Source organism: Anopheles bellator, chromosome 2, assembly GCF_943735745.2.
Source record: "Anopheles bellator chromosome 2, idAnoBellAS_SP24_06.2, whole genome shotgun sequence".
Classification (NCBI taxonomy): domain Eukaryota; kingdom Metazoa; phylum Arthropoda; class Insecta; order Diptera; family Culicidae; genus Anopheles; species Anopheles bellator.
In genome coordinates, this window is record NC_071286.1 from 70,563,392 (window position 1) to 70,581,320 (window position 17,929).

A 17,929-nucleotide genomic window follows, 5' to 3' on the forward strand; every position below is an offset into this window, starting at 1 on the left:
ATCCATTTTTGTTACCAGTAATTTGTTTTGTTTTTCTACTTAGCGCCACAACATAATGCCAGTGTCAGGCATCGCACAGTTTTTTCTTCCCAGTGTAGGGAAAGCCTTGGCGTTACGGCAGCCTGATGTGGGTTCGGTCGCAAAACTGCGCAACCCATTGCAACCGGCCCAGCATAGTTTCTCCTTCGATCGTGCTGATCGTGCCCTTACTTCATTCGAATTATATCATCGTGGTGTGCAGTACACGCAATTTTATGCGCCCCGAGGAATGTGACAATAACGGTGCGATGGTGCAACGGAACGAGATCGTTTCTTTCGCTTGCTGGCCACCGGGGGGCACCTGCTACGAACTTGGTCCACTCGAAACAATGCCAATCTCTGGCGGAGATTGCGTGTGCCGGATGCGCTGTCTGCAGCATTTCCTAAGCTTTCTGTTCGCGCTCCTTTTCCTAGGAAAGACGGTCTCAAGTTTTTCCTTTTCAATATTTGTCATTTCACCTCACGTCGTTGGTGTTATCGCTCAGTTCCGGAGAAACTCGTAGTAGCGTGTAGATAAACCCAACACGGTCGCTGCTTACGATGAAGAACGCCATTCTTTCTGTCTCTTTTTGGGGAATTTAGTAACATGGCGTCGCGACGACGTTAAGCTTTTTGGGCCGTGTGATAAAGCGTGGATACAATTCAAAGTTGGCAAAACAGATCGAATTCGGGGTCCCCCCACGCTGGATATGCCTGTGCTAATCTTGCTTTTTTATCTGCACATTTCAGACGTTCGTCGTAAACGGTGGCTCACGATGGATTTGCCCCAGTACTAACCATTGGTCGGACATTGGACGAACCGATTTGGGTGGCGAGCCGAGTGGCTGGTGTTAATATAAGTTTGTTCTGAGTCAAGACACGACCACTGCGTCAACATAAACACAATGTCCGACATCTGTGACTTCGAGTGGTCCAACAATCGGTACCGACACAATCTGACCATCTCGGAGCTAAAGCTCGGCTTCAATCGCAACGAACCGACCGATCGTAGCCGGGCACTGATCGCGCTGAAGGAGCTGATCGGTGCGAGTCGGGATTATGCACTGAAAGACAAGTCCTGCTTCCAGGACGATGAGTTTCTGTTTCGGTTCCTGTACGCACGGAAGTTTAACGTGAACGAAGCGTTCCAGCTGATCATCAACTATCATGCGTATCGGCAGCGCAATGCGGTGCTGCTGCAACGGCTGTCGGTTCTGGACGAAACGATACAGATCGCGCTGCGGGATGGGTTTCCGGGTGTGCTGCCGAACCGGGACCGACGCGGCCGGAAAGTTCTGGTGTTCTTCACGGCCAACTGGGACTACTCGTCCTACTCACTAGTCACCGTGTACCGGGCGATGCTGCTGACGATCGAGAAGCTGCTGGAGGACAAACAGAACCAGGCCAACGGGTTCGTGGCCATCGTCGACTGGACCAACTTCACCTTCCGCCAGTCGTCCAACCTCAACCCGAAAGTGCTGAAGCTGATGATCGAAGGATTGCAGGTGAGCTTGCAAGCAGGAACCAACACGTTTCCACCCTTCCACCGACATTAAGTTGCTGTAAATGCGTTGTAAACCATCGTCTTTTGCTAACCTCCTTCACCAGGATTGCTTCCCGGTCCGGTTCAAGGCGATCCACTTCATCGGTCAGCCGTGGTACGTGGAGGCAGCGCTCGCCGTCATTCGGCCGTTCCTGAAGGAGAAAACTCGCGACCGAATAAAACTGCACGGTAGCAACCTGTCCACGCTGCACGATTGTGTCGCCCGGGACATCCTTCCGACCGAGCTCGGAGGCGAAGGTCCCACGTTCAATCCGCTCAACTGGTACCACGAGCTGCTCGAGTCGAGCCAAACCGTCACCAAGCCGGCCCCGTCGTACTGTTTGAGTCAAACGCAAATCTACACCAAATCGCCGGCACAGTTCGTCCCGGGGGAGCACCGGAAGGGCACCGACCATTCGTCGAGCCGCTCGCCTACGCCATCGCCACCTGCCTCGCTGTCATCGTCTCACGGCACCGAGTTCCTGAAAGCGGCCACCAAGGCGGCGGCCGTCAAGATCGGAGTGCTCACGGCGAAGGCCAACGATCCGGCGACGAACACGCTGCTCGGCGTGACGGCCGGGGCCGGCGGGTGCGACTTGTGACGCTGGTGGCCACGCAAGACGGTTGCACACGGTAGGGGCGGGGCCCCGCCACCAAAAGACTGGATCGTTTCCGTGGCCAGCGGGGGCCACCGCTGCGCGATGATGATCTCATATCAGGTACAGCAGCACTCCTGGTGGTAGCGATCGCGTTCGGAAGCACAAGCCGTGACGAGGGAGGCACGACAGAACGTTGGTCTGGAAAAGTCGGGAACTAAAGCAGGAAAATTCATATCCCCCACACAAACACATCCCATTAACACATTTTGCCGGCGAAGCCAACTGTGATTTTGTTTACTCGCTTCGTGCGCAGCGAATAAGAAGTAAAGCACGGCCTGCTTTGTTTGTCGCTGGAAGGAAGCGATGAAACCGCGGAGTCACGCAAGCGTGACAGTGGAATCGACCATCGGGCAACGTCCAAATTTAGGACCCACGTGATTTTGCATGTCCAACGCGTGTTTACTTGCGTTTTCGGGCGTACACCGCAGGTTTTGTTTGTCACGGCCACGTTGTCAGTTCCGAGTTGCTGTTGTCTTGATTCTCCAGCGAGGCAAATCGACGATCAAGGTTAAACAACGGCCGGATCTGGCAACGCCATGCCCGGTCCAGTTTGCCTTCTACGGAACGCTGGCGGGGATACGAAGAGTCCAAACATCCTTTTATGCAGAAGCCGGGGAGTGGCTGGTGTCCTTCCCCGGGATGCGAAATATTTGGAACAGCGTCGGTGCGAATGTGTTCCGGTTAGGTTTCTTTTAGTAGTGGCCGCACGCACGCCTCGCTGACAGACGCGCCATTGCGGTCAGTAATGCATCAGGGCACGTTGTGGGCCATATTTGGTGTACCGGGGGTACACCCCTTTTTGGGGAGAAAGGCACCGAGGGGCGCATAGTTTTGCCTGCCGTCTTCGCGGACACAAGGGAACACGTTTAGTGGGTAAACCGAGTCGCAGCGATCGGGGTTGTGAGAAACCAGAAGGAATGTCCCTCGAGCGCTGACATCCGTTTAGCAGTGGCAAGTCCCTCCTCTCAGACTGTGTCTAATCAGAGAGTGAACTTGATAACCATTTAATGTACCACTAATGAAGTCGGAGTAAAATATTAATTCCTTCCTGGTGCACGCCCTCGGCTTCTTCGATTACTTTCGAGCCGCGTGAGGCCGCCCTCCTTGCGCTCGGTGTTCGGTGTTCATACATATTTTAATGTTTGCCCCGCGGGCCTCACCGGGTTCATGTCCCGTCGCTCGCCGCACCGATTTGCGTGCGGTGCATGTATTTTCCCTGCGTCAGGTGGCGCCATTCGCAGTGTGTGCGCACACTAACGGAACCATCCGCGTTACCTTTTTACCGGCGACCCTCCGGCTCGCCGTAATCGATCGTCGCTTGTCTCCGAATCCTGTCGGACGAGTTAAAAAGGTGGAACGAAAAAAAACGCAAACAGCAAACGGTCCCCCTCGCGGCGTGCGAAGGTTGTGGAAATTAATTTCCTCCCTGCAGCCAGCGATGGCGACGACGACGCCGGTGACGCCAATGTGTCCCTGATTTATCGTCCCTATGGCCGCCGGTGTTTACGCAGGGTTTCGCTAAGCCTTCCGGTGCACCCGGGTCCCGCAGAGAGACGCACAGTGCCGGTTGAGAGAAATATAAGAGCTACAGCTTTAATCTTCTTTGTCGCCACATTCAGTGGCGGGTCCATTTGGCCCGGCCCCGCGAAATGGCTCCTCTTGGCTCGCGCACCTACATAAACTTACCCGTGACGCACCCGTGCACGATTTTGCATTTAATTGCACCGCAGGCAACGATAATTATTGCCATTACGGACGCTCCAGGCAAACGGGTCGCCTCAACGGTGGCCAGGACCCGCTCGGAGGAGGGTCGATGTGACACTTTTTTTTGCACAACGCCCCGAGAACGGAGTGCATAAAAGATTCCGTTGGTGGGAGCCTCAATTTACTACTTTGTAGTGCGTAGGCCGATCGGTTGCAGGAAACCCACGGACGGAACCCCCGGAGACGGTGTTTGTTCGGCGACGCGTTTCTAAAATCAATCGGTATAATGAACGAGCAGAAATTACGCGCCAGACGTTCCGACGATGTTTATCCGCTTCTTTGAGTTCGAAACAAAGGCGTTCCGGAAGAGTAACTCTGGCCAATGTTTGTCTGTGTCTCTGTAGAACGTTGATTTATTACTATCGCGACCCACGAAGCCATCCTTATGGGGCAACATAAACGGAACATGAAATACATAATTCATCAACGGCCACAGATAGAATCTAATTCATAAAGACGAACATCGAATCACCACCATTCACACTGCTGATCTGCTTTTAGTTGCCTCCTTTTCCAGACCAAGACTGATCCGATACATGGAAATAGGAAAGAAAAAAAACGGCTCGAAACGGTATAGAAAGTAATGCTGCATCTCTGCTAAACTTGCGGTACCATGATGATAACACGCTTGCATGACGATTTATTAACGCACAAGAGGCGACTGGTGAAGCTTTGCAGCGTCGAAGTACTATTTTAGTGCTCCCCGGAGAACCGCGCGAGCATCGCATCGGCGGCAGGTTGCAACGGAACGAAAACGTTAACACGATCAGACTTGATAACTAAAGCCTTGGCATGAGGAATGAGAGAGTTGCCTTAAGCGGGATCAAGAGGATTCGCGCGCGCGCGCGAAAAGTAGTAGATTTCCCAGCGTACTGATAAGACGGCTAGCGTTTAGATATGGTTACTAAATGTAGTGATGATATTATAGGAGTAGGTCCCTCCCTTCGAGACATTCGGTTCTGCCAAAGCAAAAGGGTAGCAACCGGACTCGGCCTACCGGAAGGTGGTTCCTTTTTGGCCATTTTCCATTTGCGGATTTTGTGGAATTTCCCAGCGAAAAAAAGTGGGTTGTATAAATTAAAACACTTGAATGGTTTGCAGCTGGGCGTCGAAATCGAAGTGAAAAAGCAGAGGGACCCCTCTTTCGGATTGCATTTGTAAAATATTTCGTACTTAAAAATAAATGCAGCTCTACGTAACAAACTGTGCGCCAATACAAATACCACACCAGAAACAGGGAAGTTTCGTGTTTTATTCATCAGCTAACGGTAATCCGAACGTCTTCTGGTTTTCGCAGGCTACCCCACGAACCGGGTGTAGGTCGCCCCCGGTGATTCATCGATTCATGTTTCGGTGCAATCAGAACCGTCAGCTCGGTTCCCGTAGGTGTTCCCGCGAGAGGTACTTCACGAAAGCCCTCTCTTTATGGACATTTCGTTGCAACGGCGGTGCAATAATTCACCGATGCACCCCAGATCGGGGACGCTGCCAAGACGGAGACACTCGGTTGGCTTCGGCTGGCTGACTCATCAGCTCACCCGTTTATCGGCCGGAACGTCGCTGCATCGCTCCTGAAAACAAGCCAACGAAAGCAAAATATTGCCATTTTTAATGTGTTTTCTCCACGCGTCCGGCTCGCGGGTCAGAGCCCGGAACGGTGCGGTTCGTGCGTCAGAGGGTTGCGAAATGAAAATTCAATTAAATTACACACAAACGGTACGGCGAACGGTCGGAGGATGTTGGCCGTCCGTAGCAGCCAGCGAGGCCAGCGTGCTAAACGTTTTTCGGCAAACGATGCTGTGGTTTATGGTTTGTTTTCCCTCTCCGATCGGTGGGAAATTCTTTCGCAGCGCGGAAAACCTTCTTCTAAATGGAAAGCTCATTTCGGAACACGGGCTTCGCGAGCGTGAAGGGCTTTTCTAGTGATCACTCCGATGGTCGCCCGTTAACAATGGCGAAACACGAAAGACCGCGACCGATGGGAAGCGACGAACCCTGAGTTAGTTCCGATTCTTAATTCAAGCCGGGCCGGGCCGGGGGGGACAAGGTTGCCGTGGCTCAAGCAATGTGTTTTCTCACCTTCTCCGGCCGGCTCAATCAACCCGACGGTTCAATGGGGATCGTGCGATCGTGTGGCCCATTAACGGGCGCTCCAGATCGCAACCGTGCACGCCATGTGCAGTCGGACCGATATCCGGTTCCAGAACCGTGGCCTTTCACTTCATCGTGGCTTCTTTCTTCTCCACTTTCCCACCGCTCGGCTTCGCTGGTCATAACTCTTGTGTAGCCATTTTTTGTTTCTGCGATCTTTTCTTTTCGCGAGTATCCTTGAAGGACGGGCCACGGCCAATCAACCTACGCGCCGCCCATCTGAGAACGCGACTGGACTGGACTCGGCAAGGAAGCGGACGATCATCATCATGCGCCTGGGCCCGAAAGTACCGTGCTGACCTGTTTTCCACCTCGCAAGAGTTTTCCCTTTTTTCCTGTTCGTTTCGCGGTGCTCTTCGCTGCCATTGAGCCCGGGCGTCGCATTCGCCTTTCGCAACGATCACCCTGCGGCCGGCGCGCTGATCGTTCGCTGTTTTGCAGCATTTTAGTTTTTGCCACATTGAACTCGATGCGCGATTTAAGGCTACCACCATCTGTCGCTTTTGCAAAGCGTCCAAAAAGCACGGCCTCTAAGGGGGGAGCTCGGTGCTGAGCTTCACTTTAAAAGCCATCCGAAGAAGGAAGTGGCGCACAACGAGAGAGGAACCAGCGAAGTTTACAGTGGGCTGAAACAAAGCGAAAGAAAGCCCTTCGTTGATGGTAAGCAAACATAAAAATGCCTCACCTCACCTCGAGACCCACGTAACACTAGCGGAAGGGTTCGGTCAAGAGAGGCGCTCTTCGCGCGATTGAAGTCGTTACGTGGTTCGTCGTTTTTGTGTTTTCATAAACTGTACCTTATGACGTCTTTACTTGCGCAACGAACATAAGGAGAACATTGCCGGCCCCACTAACGTCACGATCGCAGCGTATAGGAAGGAGCTTCTCCCCATCGCCTCATTGTCGTAGGCCATTTGATTTTTTCGCTCATTACATTGAGCACACATTTTGGTGACCCTTACTGAAATGCGGTATCCGCCGTCATAGGATTCAAATGCCTCCTTTCAATCACTGCATCCACGGAAAACATATGATCCACCAGGGGACACATCCACCGGGCCTCAAAAGAATCCATCGTCAGAACCGCTTCGGGGCGGAAATTGTTTTTTGTGTGTTCCACTCGCGTCACTCGCTTCATTTCCTTTGCAACGGAGCCTGCGGATGGAACTGAATTCCTGCGCTTCGTGCACTTGACGGAGAAAAAAGGTAAGAAAAAAAACATGCTAATTGATGCTAATTAACGCCGGACAACAAACGTCACACAGCGTCACATCAGGGCCCGTTGCTGTCCGAAGCCGTTGGCCATGGCTTTATTACCGCGATCGAGTCCAAACGGGGAATGTTGCCAACGGAGCAGAGAGCAGTCATGGTGCACACATTCCGGTAATGGAGAAGATTTAAGCAAAATTCATCAAAAATTTTACTTGTTCGAAACTTTTTAAATCCTTTCCTTTTTTAATGTGATTTAATGTAGAACAGACGCACAGAAGCACATCGACAAATTAATGCTTATTAAGTATTCCGCGAGCATAAACCGGAAGCGCCACATATGGCAGGGTATTGTGTTTCCGTTTGTTGAGCCGTCCAACGCAAACACCGGTCTATCCAGAGCCTGAGGCGCAGAGTTCTAATCGCCTAATCAAGCCGGTTCTAGAGGCATCGCCTGTGGGGGTTCACGGCCAGCAGCACCTCATCACAACAGGGTCAACAACACGCAACGCGGCGACTCTTCTGCCGTGTCCGGTCTTGGCGTGAAACCCCATCTGCATGCGTGGCGTGGCACGGTAAATCGTTTCCGTCACCAGAATATTTAACGGTGGCCACTGTTGAGGTTTCTAGATAGCTGCAAAATTTCGAGAATGATTTCACTTTTAGTAGCACTCCCAATAAACCCGGCAGAAGGTAAGCCAGATGTTCCTGAGACGCAGATGAACTGGCCCATAACGCCCGCGTAACGGAACGCTCGCGTTTGCTCTGCGCCGATGCTTGGCCAACCGCACAACCCGGACAGCTGGCCAGAAACTCACCGGAGCGTTACGGTAGCGCACCCAACTCTGGACGCGCTTCGAGCTTGGATACTCCGGCGGCAAGTCTTGCCAGTTATTGCGTTCTGCTTCATTCCTGCAACCCTTGCAGACTATGGCCACCATTTGGTCATTAGCCATTCCCGTTCTCCTCCCCCTCTCTTTCGCCGCGGTAGCGCGATCGTATTGTTCCGCCACCTCGGCGAGCAACTTCCAAAAGAAATGAATAATAACTTCCGAAACCGGTAACGAGACGGTCCAAACAGCTTCCGGTCCCGGTCGGAACGCGCGATCCGGTGCGATACGGTACACGCGGGAAGAAGGCGGGAAGAAGGCCGTGGGCAAAAAGATACAAAACCTATGCAACGGGGCGTGTGCCCCGTAGACACAAACTGACTACGTGAGCGCGTTTATAATGACCGTCGCGACCCCGCGGCCAAGTCCAGCAGTGAGTATAGGGGAGCCGGTTCCTGTAAGTCTTTTTTTTCTATCCCCCATCATCGAATCACTAGGTCGGAACGAACTCAGGAACTTTATGGTATATGGACGGAAAGACTACTGACACGAAAGAGCAGACTTGGGGTTATTAAACGCTCTTGGAACAATCCTTTCTTCCGCTCCGTCTGAATGCTGTGTATGATTTTAAACTACGGACCAAACTAAAAATGAAGGATTGAAATGGAACAGAGAACGTAAAAAGCAACGCGAAAACCATAATTTTATGCACAAAAATTTGCATTCAAGACTGTGGTTCACTTGCCACTTGTTATTGTGAAAAAAATTAACTCATTAAGCTCGTCGTGGCCTCACATGGCGTCGCATGATGATAGTTTGCAACAAAGTATCGACTGCTCTTAGTTTATAAATTCCATACTTCAGGGATCTCCTCTTACTCGCAGAAGTTACGGAGGAGACAGTGGAGCACGTCGTTAAAAGGCCGATCTGAAGTTCCGTGTACGTAATTAGGTTTGCTTTTGCCTTCGTCCTCTTTGCTCACTTGGTGCACCAATACAAAAAAAAGGCCGTCCATCGATCAGCGCGGATCAGTTCGTTCAGTTCGTGCATAATAATCAATCGCCCGTATCCTGCTGGGGTTACTGTAATTTATAGCATGAAAATATTGTCCACATGGGCCCGCTCCTCAGGTGGCCCTCTGGATCCTTTTCGGATGGTGTTCGATTTAGCGGCGGTTGATCGAAGCGAAAAGGGGAAATGTTTGTCTGCGATCACTTAATAAGAGCTTCGGAGCTTCGGTACGTTCATCATGCTCGCTCGTATTCCCGGCGCTGATTCTTTCTGATTGGACCGCACATCAAAGGAGAGAAGGAGAGTTGGCCGCCGTATTCGAATGGCCAGCCCGAATGGCCAGCCTTGGTCAGCAAATGGCAAAATAAGCGTGATCGACGACGTCGCATTTACTCCGATGATGGATATAAACAAAGAATAATTATAGGTTTCAACAACTTCAGGTCTCGGGTACGGGCAAAAACTGAACTTCACCCCTGCAGGACAAAGACCTTTAGGGTTCACCTTATGTTTCGCGAGTTTAAAGTAATATTAAAATAAAATGTAGAAGAGAGGAAATTCCAAATTCCTCATAGCGACGAAGTAATGAAAGATTGACACACCTGGTCCACCAGGTTTTTTTAGTGGCCTTCATCTTAACCTAGCGCCTTTGCCTTTTTGGGTAACAAATACTACTGGTGTGGCCGTCACTGGACATCACAGAAAATAATATTGAGTTTCAGTTGTAAGTTGCTTGCTGCAAGCCAAATGCACCAAATTACGATCGAACCAGTTTGTTACTCATCACGACCCGATGGCGCTGACCATGATTGGGTCGGGATTGGAGATTGTGAACGGGCGACAAGCACGAACCTGTTCGCATCTGCTGCTTTAGAGGGACGGAAAGTAACGGCCAGTAGTTTCTTCGCCCAGCATGCAAACGCAAAGATCGGTGAACACAGAAGCAAACCTTTTTTGCATACGCAGATTAATAAATTTCATCCTTGAGGCGGCTCGAATTGCCAAGAGCACGTCTAGCACGCGATTCATTGCCTTAATAGGTATTGTTAGAGACGCAAAAGGGTGTTTGCAACATTTCGCTAAAACATTGTTTATTGGCTTTGTTTTAGGCGTGTCAGTTGCTTAAAGTAGAACGAAAAACATCTGCAATTTAACGCATTTTGATTGCAGCACAGTTTTTAGCAATTGGAACACAACGGAAATTCGACTGCCGCAGCAGTTTCATAGAATTATTTGCGCTCATTTTTGTTCTATTTTAAGTGTTTACTGTTGAGGAAATATGATCTCAGCCGAGCAGATAGTGCAGTTTTTTTGCTAATTCCACTGTAACGGGCCAAATGGCTTTAATATTTTAAATACGTTGTGGCCCAAACGTTCCAAATGTGGCATCCCTCCCTATAAGCAGTACCGTTTTCACCGGGGCGCCAGATTGTCCCAAAAAAACTTTGTTTGGCAATCGAAGCATCCTTTGTTTACATCACCAGACGTCAGCAATAAAAAGATAAATTCTGAGAATCTGATTAAGAAAACAGATTTTCATCTGGTGGCTTGAAACGCTTTTCATTTGCATTAAGCATCGTTTGCATTAAGATGCTGTGCGGAGTTTAAACCTGTTGGCCAGTCTCAACACCGCAGAATTCAACACGAGCACACCACCCACGGCTAGGCGTTCCGACATCACAGAAAACACGACATACACGCAGGTTGGAGTATGGAGCTAAATGGGCCGCTGGAAGAGCCAACCGAAGAGGAAGAGTACACTGAATCGGACCACACACGACCGTCGATGGAGGAAGATTTTCCAAACTTCCGCAGCTTCCAAATCGTAAAGATGGTCAAACACTTCCGCGTCATCACTGACGGCTCGGATCAGCGTTTGCGGCTCGGGTTTAAGTGTAAAACGTGCGGGCATACGTTTAACAAGACGATGCAACTGCTCGGTCACATACGGATGCACTTTGAGGACGAACATACGTGCCGCGAGTGCGGTAAATACTTTTTCGATCCGAACAAGCTGTCGACGCACATCAAGTAAGAGCACAGTGCTCCGGGCGATTACACATTCCAGGCCAATATCCAGCTCTTTTTCATTCATTTCAGAGCCAAGCATACCGTTAGCATGGTAAAATGCCAACTCGGGTGCACCAAGTTCACAACGACCACGTTTAAATGTTTACAACTGCACTACGAGCGCTACCATTTCGTGAAGATACGCATGCGAGAGATGCGTAAGATGGACGAAGCAATACGCAGCGGTGGAACGGTGATGACGGAGCTGGTCAATAGCCAGCCGAAACGCAAGCGCAGTCGAAGGGGCCAGCTCAAAATAAACGACGAAGAGTCGCAGGAATCACTGGAAGAGGTCGCTGTCGAACAGGCAGAGCCGGAGCAGCGACCAGAGCCCGCTGAGCCAGAAGACTGCATGCCGGCGAGTAGTGATGGCGAAATAATTGCGGATGAGTGCACGGTCAGCGACCAGATGCAGTGTTGCGTCTGTGGCGCAATATTTGGCAACGAACAGCAGCTGGCACTGCACGAAAGCACTCACACGTCACCGTTCGAGTGCAGCTTCTGCGAGACGGAGTTTCTGGAGCTGGAAGAGATTCGCGAGCACTATCAGAGCAAACATCAAATGGTGGGTAGCGCCACACAATTCGTCATCACGAGCACACATCCGTCATCTCAGCTGCAAGTTCAGTCTCAGCCGCACCAAATGCAACAGCACCAGCACCACCACCAGCTGCAGCTTCAACACCAGCAACACCCGCAGCAGCAGGTGCACCATATCGCTCCGACGGCCCAGTTCATACCGAATCAAAACCCTGGCGCAATCACCACGATGCTGGTAATGCAAAACGGTATGCTAATCCCCGTGCAGACGATCGACAGCTCCCAGCTGGCGGCAGTTAATTCGTTTCCGCAGACAAGCATAACGCAGATTGGCCAGAACCAGATCGCCTGGCCTATCACCGCCACGCCGATCACGTCGAACCATCACCCACAGGCCCAACAGGTTTTGCCGCCGGTTCATAATCAGATCGAGATAATTCCCCTACACGGCCCAGCTCCGGTGACACAGGCGGGGACCCCAGTGAGCGCGGTTTGCATTGCACCGCAGCATTTACAGACGGCCGGCGGAGGCGGAAGCTACGTTATCAACTCGATCGCATCGATCGATCCCAGCTATCTGAAGCAAGTCGATGCAGTCACGGTACAGCAGCACCAGCAGCACCAACAGCAACAGCACCAACAGCAACAGCAACAGCAACAGCAGCAACAGCAACAGCAGCAACAGCAGTTCCAGCAGCAGCTGCACAGTACGCAACAATTGCACCAGCAACAATATCACACGTAGTAGAACGTGACTCGGGCCAGCGAGAACTTTCCAGTAGCTAGAGCATCGATCACATGATACATAATGAACATTTTAGAAAATCGGTAACGAATAGAACCCGGTTCTAGGGAAACGTATCGCCCCTTCGTCAAAGGAGCTTTAATGTGGTTTTAGAATGCGACACGCTGTTGATACGCTGCAGTGGCGTTAGTGGACAACACTTCGGACGGTCAACAAAGGATTTTCTTTTATCATACATACGTATATAGACGCGAGAATTTAGTAATAGTTTTGAACCTTATTCGATGATGATAACATTGCCGATTTGCAGAATTGGAAAGGCGTGAAAGGATGGCGTTTATTGGAGAGTTTGTTTTTATTTAAGACAATCGTTTGGTTCTTTCTGTTCGTCAAAGCGTTTTCATCGAGCGTTTGAAAACGATTTAGTGTACCGAAAGGGAAGCGTACTGTTTGTTACGCCATTATATTAATCTATATTTCTTATCGAACATAAATGGGAAATGAAATTTGTTTACAACGCATTCAGCCGATGTAGCGTTTTCTTGAGAGCATCGTTTCCCTACGTCTGACCGGAAGCTCCGGTATCCGGTGGTGCCTGTGAGTCGGCAATGGCCACAAGGCTTTGGGCCAGCAGCTGGCGCAAAAACCTGAACCGCTCGTGCTCCGGCTTGTCCAGCTTGATCTGGTCGAGACGGTGGCAAAAGTTTGGATGGCAACTATCGATGTGGCGGGCGTAGTTTTGTACGCTAAATGTAACCTGCGAGCACTCGATGCACTGGATCGTATCGTGCGCATGCGAGGCCATGTGCCCGTGAAGGCCCGCGGCGCGTGTGAACGTTTTGTAGCAGACGATGCAGATGAAGGGTCGAGCGCTGATGTGAATGCGCAAATGGATCAGCATGTAGCGTTCCTGGGAGAAACTTTTCTTACACTCCGGACACTTGTACGGCTTCGTATTGGCGTGCTTAATGCGCATGTGCTGTCGCAAACCGAACGGCTCGTTGAATGCCTTGCCGCAGATACCGCAGGTGGGAATGTTATCGTCTGACGAACTGAGCAATTTCTCGGGCTCTGTTTCTGTTTCTGGTACCTCGTCGGGCTCCGGTGTGCGCGCTTGAAGCTCCATTTGTGCGAGACTTTCAAGAAACTTTTCATCTACGGTAGCCACGGAGCTGATCACGAAACCTGCGTCGGGAGTGGCGTCCCCGGGCAAACCTTCCGGTGATCGCCATGACTCGGACATAGGTCGCTGCTCCTCGTGGTCCGATGATGCCATCATTCCAGCAGCCGGTAGTTCGGAACGCTCTCTCATCAACAATCCGGATAGAATTGGATTAGCTTCGATGGGATTCACATCCGAATCCGAGTCGGGTTTTCGGAGAGGCACCAACTCCACCTCCGAGTTGATATAGTGTCTTCCCTTGGTAATTTCCGATACTTCACCGGTGCACTCATCCGAATGCCGCTGAAGTGCCTGGGTTTTATCAAAAGTTACTCCACAGCGCACGCAACTGTGCGTTTTCTCTACGAAAATGTTTTTCTCCATCAGGTGCTGCTTCATGTGTTGGTAGAGTTTGATTTTCGGGAAGTTATCGCCACACTCAATGCACCGCCATTTGGCCGTAGAATCGTCGTTCTTAACCGATATCTCGAGATTCGGGATACTTGTCGTCGCAGTCGGTGGGCCGTGCGGAGATAACCTGGATACGCGTGTCACCGTCAATCCGGGTTGCGGTTTCATGATGCAGTGGACCTTAAGATGGAGTTTCAGACGCGTGGAATTGGAGAACGGACGCTGGCACAGGTGACAAACGTAAGGGTTCTCGCCCGTGTGCACGGCAATGTGGCCTACCAAGTGCCCGGTGTTGCGAAGGATCGTGTCGCACTCATTGCACTTGTACAGCGGATTGTCTTTAGAATCGTAGAGAACTCTGTACAAGTTGGACATGGATTGGGCAACCACATCGTTTAGGTAGTCGGAAGTAATAAGAGTGCCGTTGGAATCGTATAAATCCTCATCATCTTCGCCGTCCTCATTTTTCGATGCTTGGAGATAGTAGTACGCGGGTGGCGGCAGTCTGGCCGAACTCATCTGTTTAACGCTGCTAGCGGAGATCCTGAAAATGTGCCAAGAAAAGTACCACAAAAACGTGAAAATTGCAATTGTGATGATGAACTCGCAGGGAAAACAAACAACTGTCAAATGTTTCACTGTTATAGCGACTTTTGGCTATGTCGACTTCGAGTTCGCATCTTTTAGCGACAAAGTTCACTTTTATGCTTGCACAAACACCAATGCAGTTGGTAATGGACGCGTCATGAGCTGTCAAAACTAGGAAAACCGACCAATTTTTACAGCCGCGTTTTCCCACAATTTTCGCACGGTAAACAAATTGTTAATTGGTGAGAAAAAGGGGCACAAATCAGCGCGCCAAAGATCAATTGGCGACTGGCGCTGGTGGTGTTGCCAGTTTGCAGTTCTTCGGGCTGAAGTGGTTTTCCTGCTCATCGTTTCGGTGGAGAGTTCCGGGTGGCCGAGAAAGATGTCGGTCGTCATCGAGACCACTATCGGTGATATCACCGTGGATCTGTTCCTGAAGGAGCGTCCGCAGGCGTCGCTGAACTTCCTGAAGTTGTGCAAAATGAAGTACTACAATTACAGCCTGTTCCACACGATCCAGCCCAATTTCATCGCCCAAACCGGTGACCCCACCGGCAGCGGGGACGGGGGCACTTCCGTGTGGGGGCTTACCGATGGCGCCCACAAGCGCTACTTCACCGGCGAGAGCGTGCCCAAGATCAAACATTCCGAACCGGGACTATTGTCGATGGTGAGCGCCGGTGAGCATTTGATCGGATCGCAATTTTTCTTCACGCTCGGTGGCGACCTCACGTCCCTAGACGGACAGCACATCGTTATCGGCGAGGTGATGGAAGGGCACGAAGTACTGCGTAAGCTGAACGAAGCCATTTGCGACGACCGGCATCGGCCGTACAAGGATGTGCGCATAACGCACACGGTCGTGCTGGATGATCCGTTCGATGATCCGAGTGGTTTCCGGGAACCGAGCCGCTCGCCGTCGCCTTCCGCGGAGCGGTTGCAGGGCGGTCGGATTGCGGCCGACGAAGAGATTGACGACCTGGACGGCAAAACGGAGCAAGAGATTGCGGAGCTGATCGCCGATCGAGAGGCGAAGGCACGGGCAACGATCCTGGAGATCGTGGGTGACATTCCGGACGCTGACATTGCCCCGCCCGAAAATGTGCTCTTCGTGTGCAAGCTGAACCCAGTGACGACGGATGACGATTTGCAGATTATTTTCGGCCGCTTCGGAAAGATCGTTGGATGCGAAGTGATTCGCGACAAGACGACGGGCGATTCGTTGCAGTACGCGTTCATCGAGTTCGAGGATCAAAAGTCTTGCGAGATTGCGTACTTCAAGATGGACAACGTGCTCATCGACGATCGGCGTATACACGTGGACTTTTCGCAGTCAGTTTCCAAAGTCAAGTGGCGTGGCAAGGGCCGTGGCATCGAGTTTTCCGACGGAGCCGACAGGCGGTCATTCAAAGACCACGACCGTTCCAAGCAGTCACACAGCAACAACGGTGGCAAGCGCCATGTTTCTCCGAAGCCGCAGCGAACTGAATCTCCAAGACGTTCGCGCCATACTCGATCGAAATCACAGTCCGATTCCAGATCACAATCGCGGTCACGTTCACGTTCACGGTCGCGTACTCGCTCGCGATCACGATCCGCGAAGCGTTCTCAGCGGAAGCAGCGTAGCCGGACTCCGTTGCGCACCAGGGACCGGTCACCGGTACGCAGCCGTGATTGGGATCGCAACCGGGAGCGAAAGCGTAACGAGTCGCCCCGACGGCTTGCGTCGAACAGTCGGAGCCGGAAGGCTAATTTGACGAACCGGAACTCTGCCTACTTGGAGCAACGGAATGGGCGGGACATTCGCATTAACCAAGGGAAAGTGGACTACAAAAATCGCCCCTATCCAAGCAGTTTCATTCAACGCAACACCCCGAAGGATAAGGCGGCCCGTGGTTCCAGGGCGGGTGGAGGCCCTGGCGGCAAATGGCCGGATCCACCACCACGGCGCCGTTCGCGGTCGCGATCCCGCGATCGGCGCACGCGGCGCTCCCGCAGTCGTTCACGCTCGCCACACGGACGCAGAAGCTCCTCGCGTGACCGCAGACCTCGTTCGAGCTCGAGGGACAGAAATGGCCGCAACCGTCAGCACTCGGATGGTGGACCCAGTCCATCGCGCTCTACTCAGCACCGGAGTATTGCCAGGGCTGCCCAGAAGTCGGAACCAGAGCCAGCACCAAAACCATCCGCCCAGTGGGAAAAAAACTCGCGATCTGCTGTCGCGAAGCGCCGCTCGCACAGCACCGACTCTTCGTCCTCGACCTCGTCGTCCTCCTCGGGCAGTTCGTCCGCGTCGTCGGACCAGTCGGACGAGCGGACGGCCAAGCGGAAGAAAAAGGGCTCCAAAAAGAAGTCGAAAAGCAAGTCCCGCAAGCGCAAGGGTTCGGTTTCGTCCGACGACGGAAAAGCACGTAAAAAGAAGTCCAAGAGTAAGAAGAAGAAAAAGAAACATTAAACCGCCTCTCGCGAGGGTGGTCACCTTTTAAACGAATGCTGGATTAGAAATTGATGTAATGGAATTTACTGTAATGTTTACGTGTGTCACTAAATGCCAATAAAACGTAAGGAACCCAACGCGTGCTGCATTTACTCATTTAAAGTAATCTGTCCACATTTTTCGGTTATTAAAGGATTTTGCTGCAATCATTGCATTTTGTTGAACCAGTGTGTGCAGCGCCAGAGCCCAGCGCCGGGCGCGTTATGCGGTACCCTACAGTTTTTATTTAATCTTGGAAGAACGAAACGTTAATTAATCATTAATCATCGAACGTTTTAATCATTACCCTGCAGATGAAAGATGAAAGAAGGACGAAGCAAGCGAGGGACGAGTAATGTGTATCTAAAACCAAAATCCTTGAGGGAAACAAAATTAGGGCAGTTATTGGATTCGTTGGTATGCGTGAGCCGTGGAAGGGCAAACATTCGGATTGGACATAGATAACTTATATATTTTGGGAAAATGTAACTAAAATCCTCACTTTTAAAAAAGTATTATGACCACCATTTTTAAAAGAGACCGTTAAAACCGTCCATTGCACCTTGGTTTAAAGCAATCGTAATTTCACATCTGTCAAATAAAAGTCAGGTCTAGAGGCCGGGAACGCAAAATGTCAGTTTGCAAACCTGCAAGCGAAAACCAGGGACCGGGAACGCTAGAGAATTTCCAAATCTTTAGTTGGTCAGAAAGTGCAGAGTAAAAAATTAAGATTCGAGCAAGAAGGAATATTT

The 17,929-nt window shown here is 51.2% G+C and overlaps 4 protein-coding genes across 4 annotated transcripts; 3 read left to right on the forward strand and 1 right to left on the reverse strand.

Annotated features, from left to right (window-relative positions):
* Positions 1 to 923: 923 nt before the first annotated feature.
* LOC131206956 (clavesin-2-like) lies at positions 924 to 2,163 on the forward strand. The gene is made up of 2 exons (XM_058199561.1): positions 924 to 1,523; positions 1,627 to 2,163. Exons 1-2 carry the CDS (start codon positions 924 to 926, stop codon positions 2,161 to 2,163), a joined length of 1,137 nt encoding a protein of 378 aa, XP_058055544.1.
* Positions 2,164 to 10,896: 8,733 nt separating this feature from the next.
* On the forward strand, positions 10,897 to 13,055 carry LOC131207959 (putative uncharacterized protein DDB_G0268364). Its single transcript, XM_058200595.1, has 2 exons — positions 10,897 to 11,216; positions 11,286 to 13,055. Exons 1-2 carry the CDS (start codon positions 10,897 to 10,899, stop codon positions 12,538 to 12,540), a joined length of 1,575 nt encoding a protein of 524 aa, XP_058056578.1. The 3' UTR covers positions 12,541 to 13,055.
* A 44-nt stretch (positions 13,056 to 13,099) lies between these two features.
* Positions 13,100 to 14,632, reverse strand: LOC131207960 (zinc finger protein 48-like). Its single transcript, XM_058200596.1, has one exon. The coding sequence runs from the start codon at positions 14,630 to 14,632 to the stop codon at positions 13,100 to 13,102; it is 1,533 nt and encodes a 510-aa protein (XP_058056579.1).
* Positions 14,633 to 14,902: 270 nt separating this feature from the next.
* On the forward strand, positions 14,903 to 17,202 carry LOC131208546 (peptidyl-prolyl cis-trans isomerase sig-7). The gene has a single exon (XM_058201333.1). It carries the CDS (start codon positions 15,084 to 15,086, stop codon positions 17,154 to 17,156), a length of 2,073 nt encoding a protein of 690 aa, XP_058057316.1. The 5' UTR covers positions 14,903 to 15,083; the 3' UTR covers positions 17,157 to 17,202.
* The last annotated feature ends 727 nt before the right edge of the window (positions 17,203 to 17,929 follow it).

Excerpts from the sequence above, each read along its gene's own strand:
- LOC131208546 (XM_058201333.1), top strand. The coding sequence starts at position 15,084 with ATGTCGGTCGTCATCGAGACCACTATCGGTGATATCACCGTGGATCTG.
- LOC131207960 (XM_058200596.1), bottom strand. The coding sequence starts at position 14,632 with ATGAGTTCGGCCAGACTGCCGCCACCCGCGTACTACTATCTCCAAGCA.
- LOC131206956 (XM_058199561.1), top strand. The coding sequence starts at position 924 with ATGTCCGACATCTGTGACTTCGAGTGGTCCAACAATCGGTACCGACAC. Across the intron at positions 1,524-1,626 it reads TGATGATCGAAGGATTGCAG|GATTGCTTCCCGGTCCGGTT; the intron begins GTGAGCTTGCAA and ends CTCCTTCACCAG.
- LOC131207959 (XM_058200595.1), top strand. The coding sequence starts at position 10,897 with ATGGAGCTAAATGGGCCGCTGGAAGAGCCAACCGAAGAGGAAGAGTAC. Across the intron at positions 11,217-11,285 it reads AAGCTGTCGACGCACATCAA|AGCCAAGCATACCGTTAGCA; the intron begins GTAAGAGCACAG and ends CATTCATTTCAG.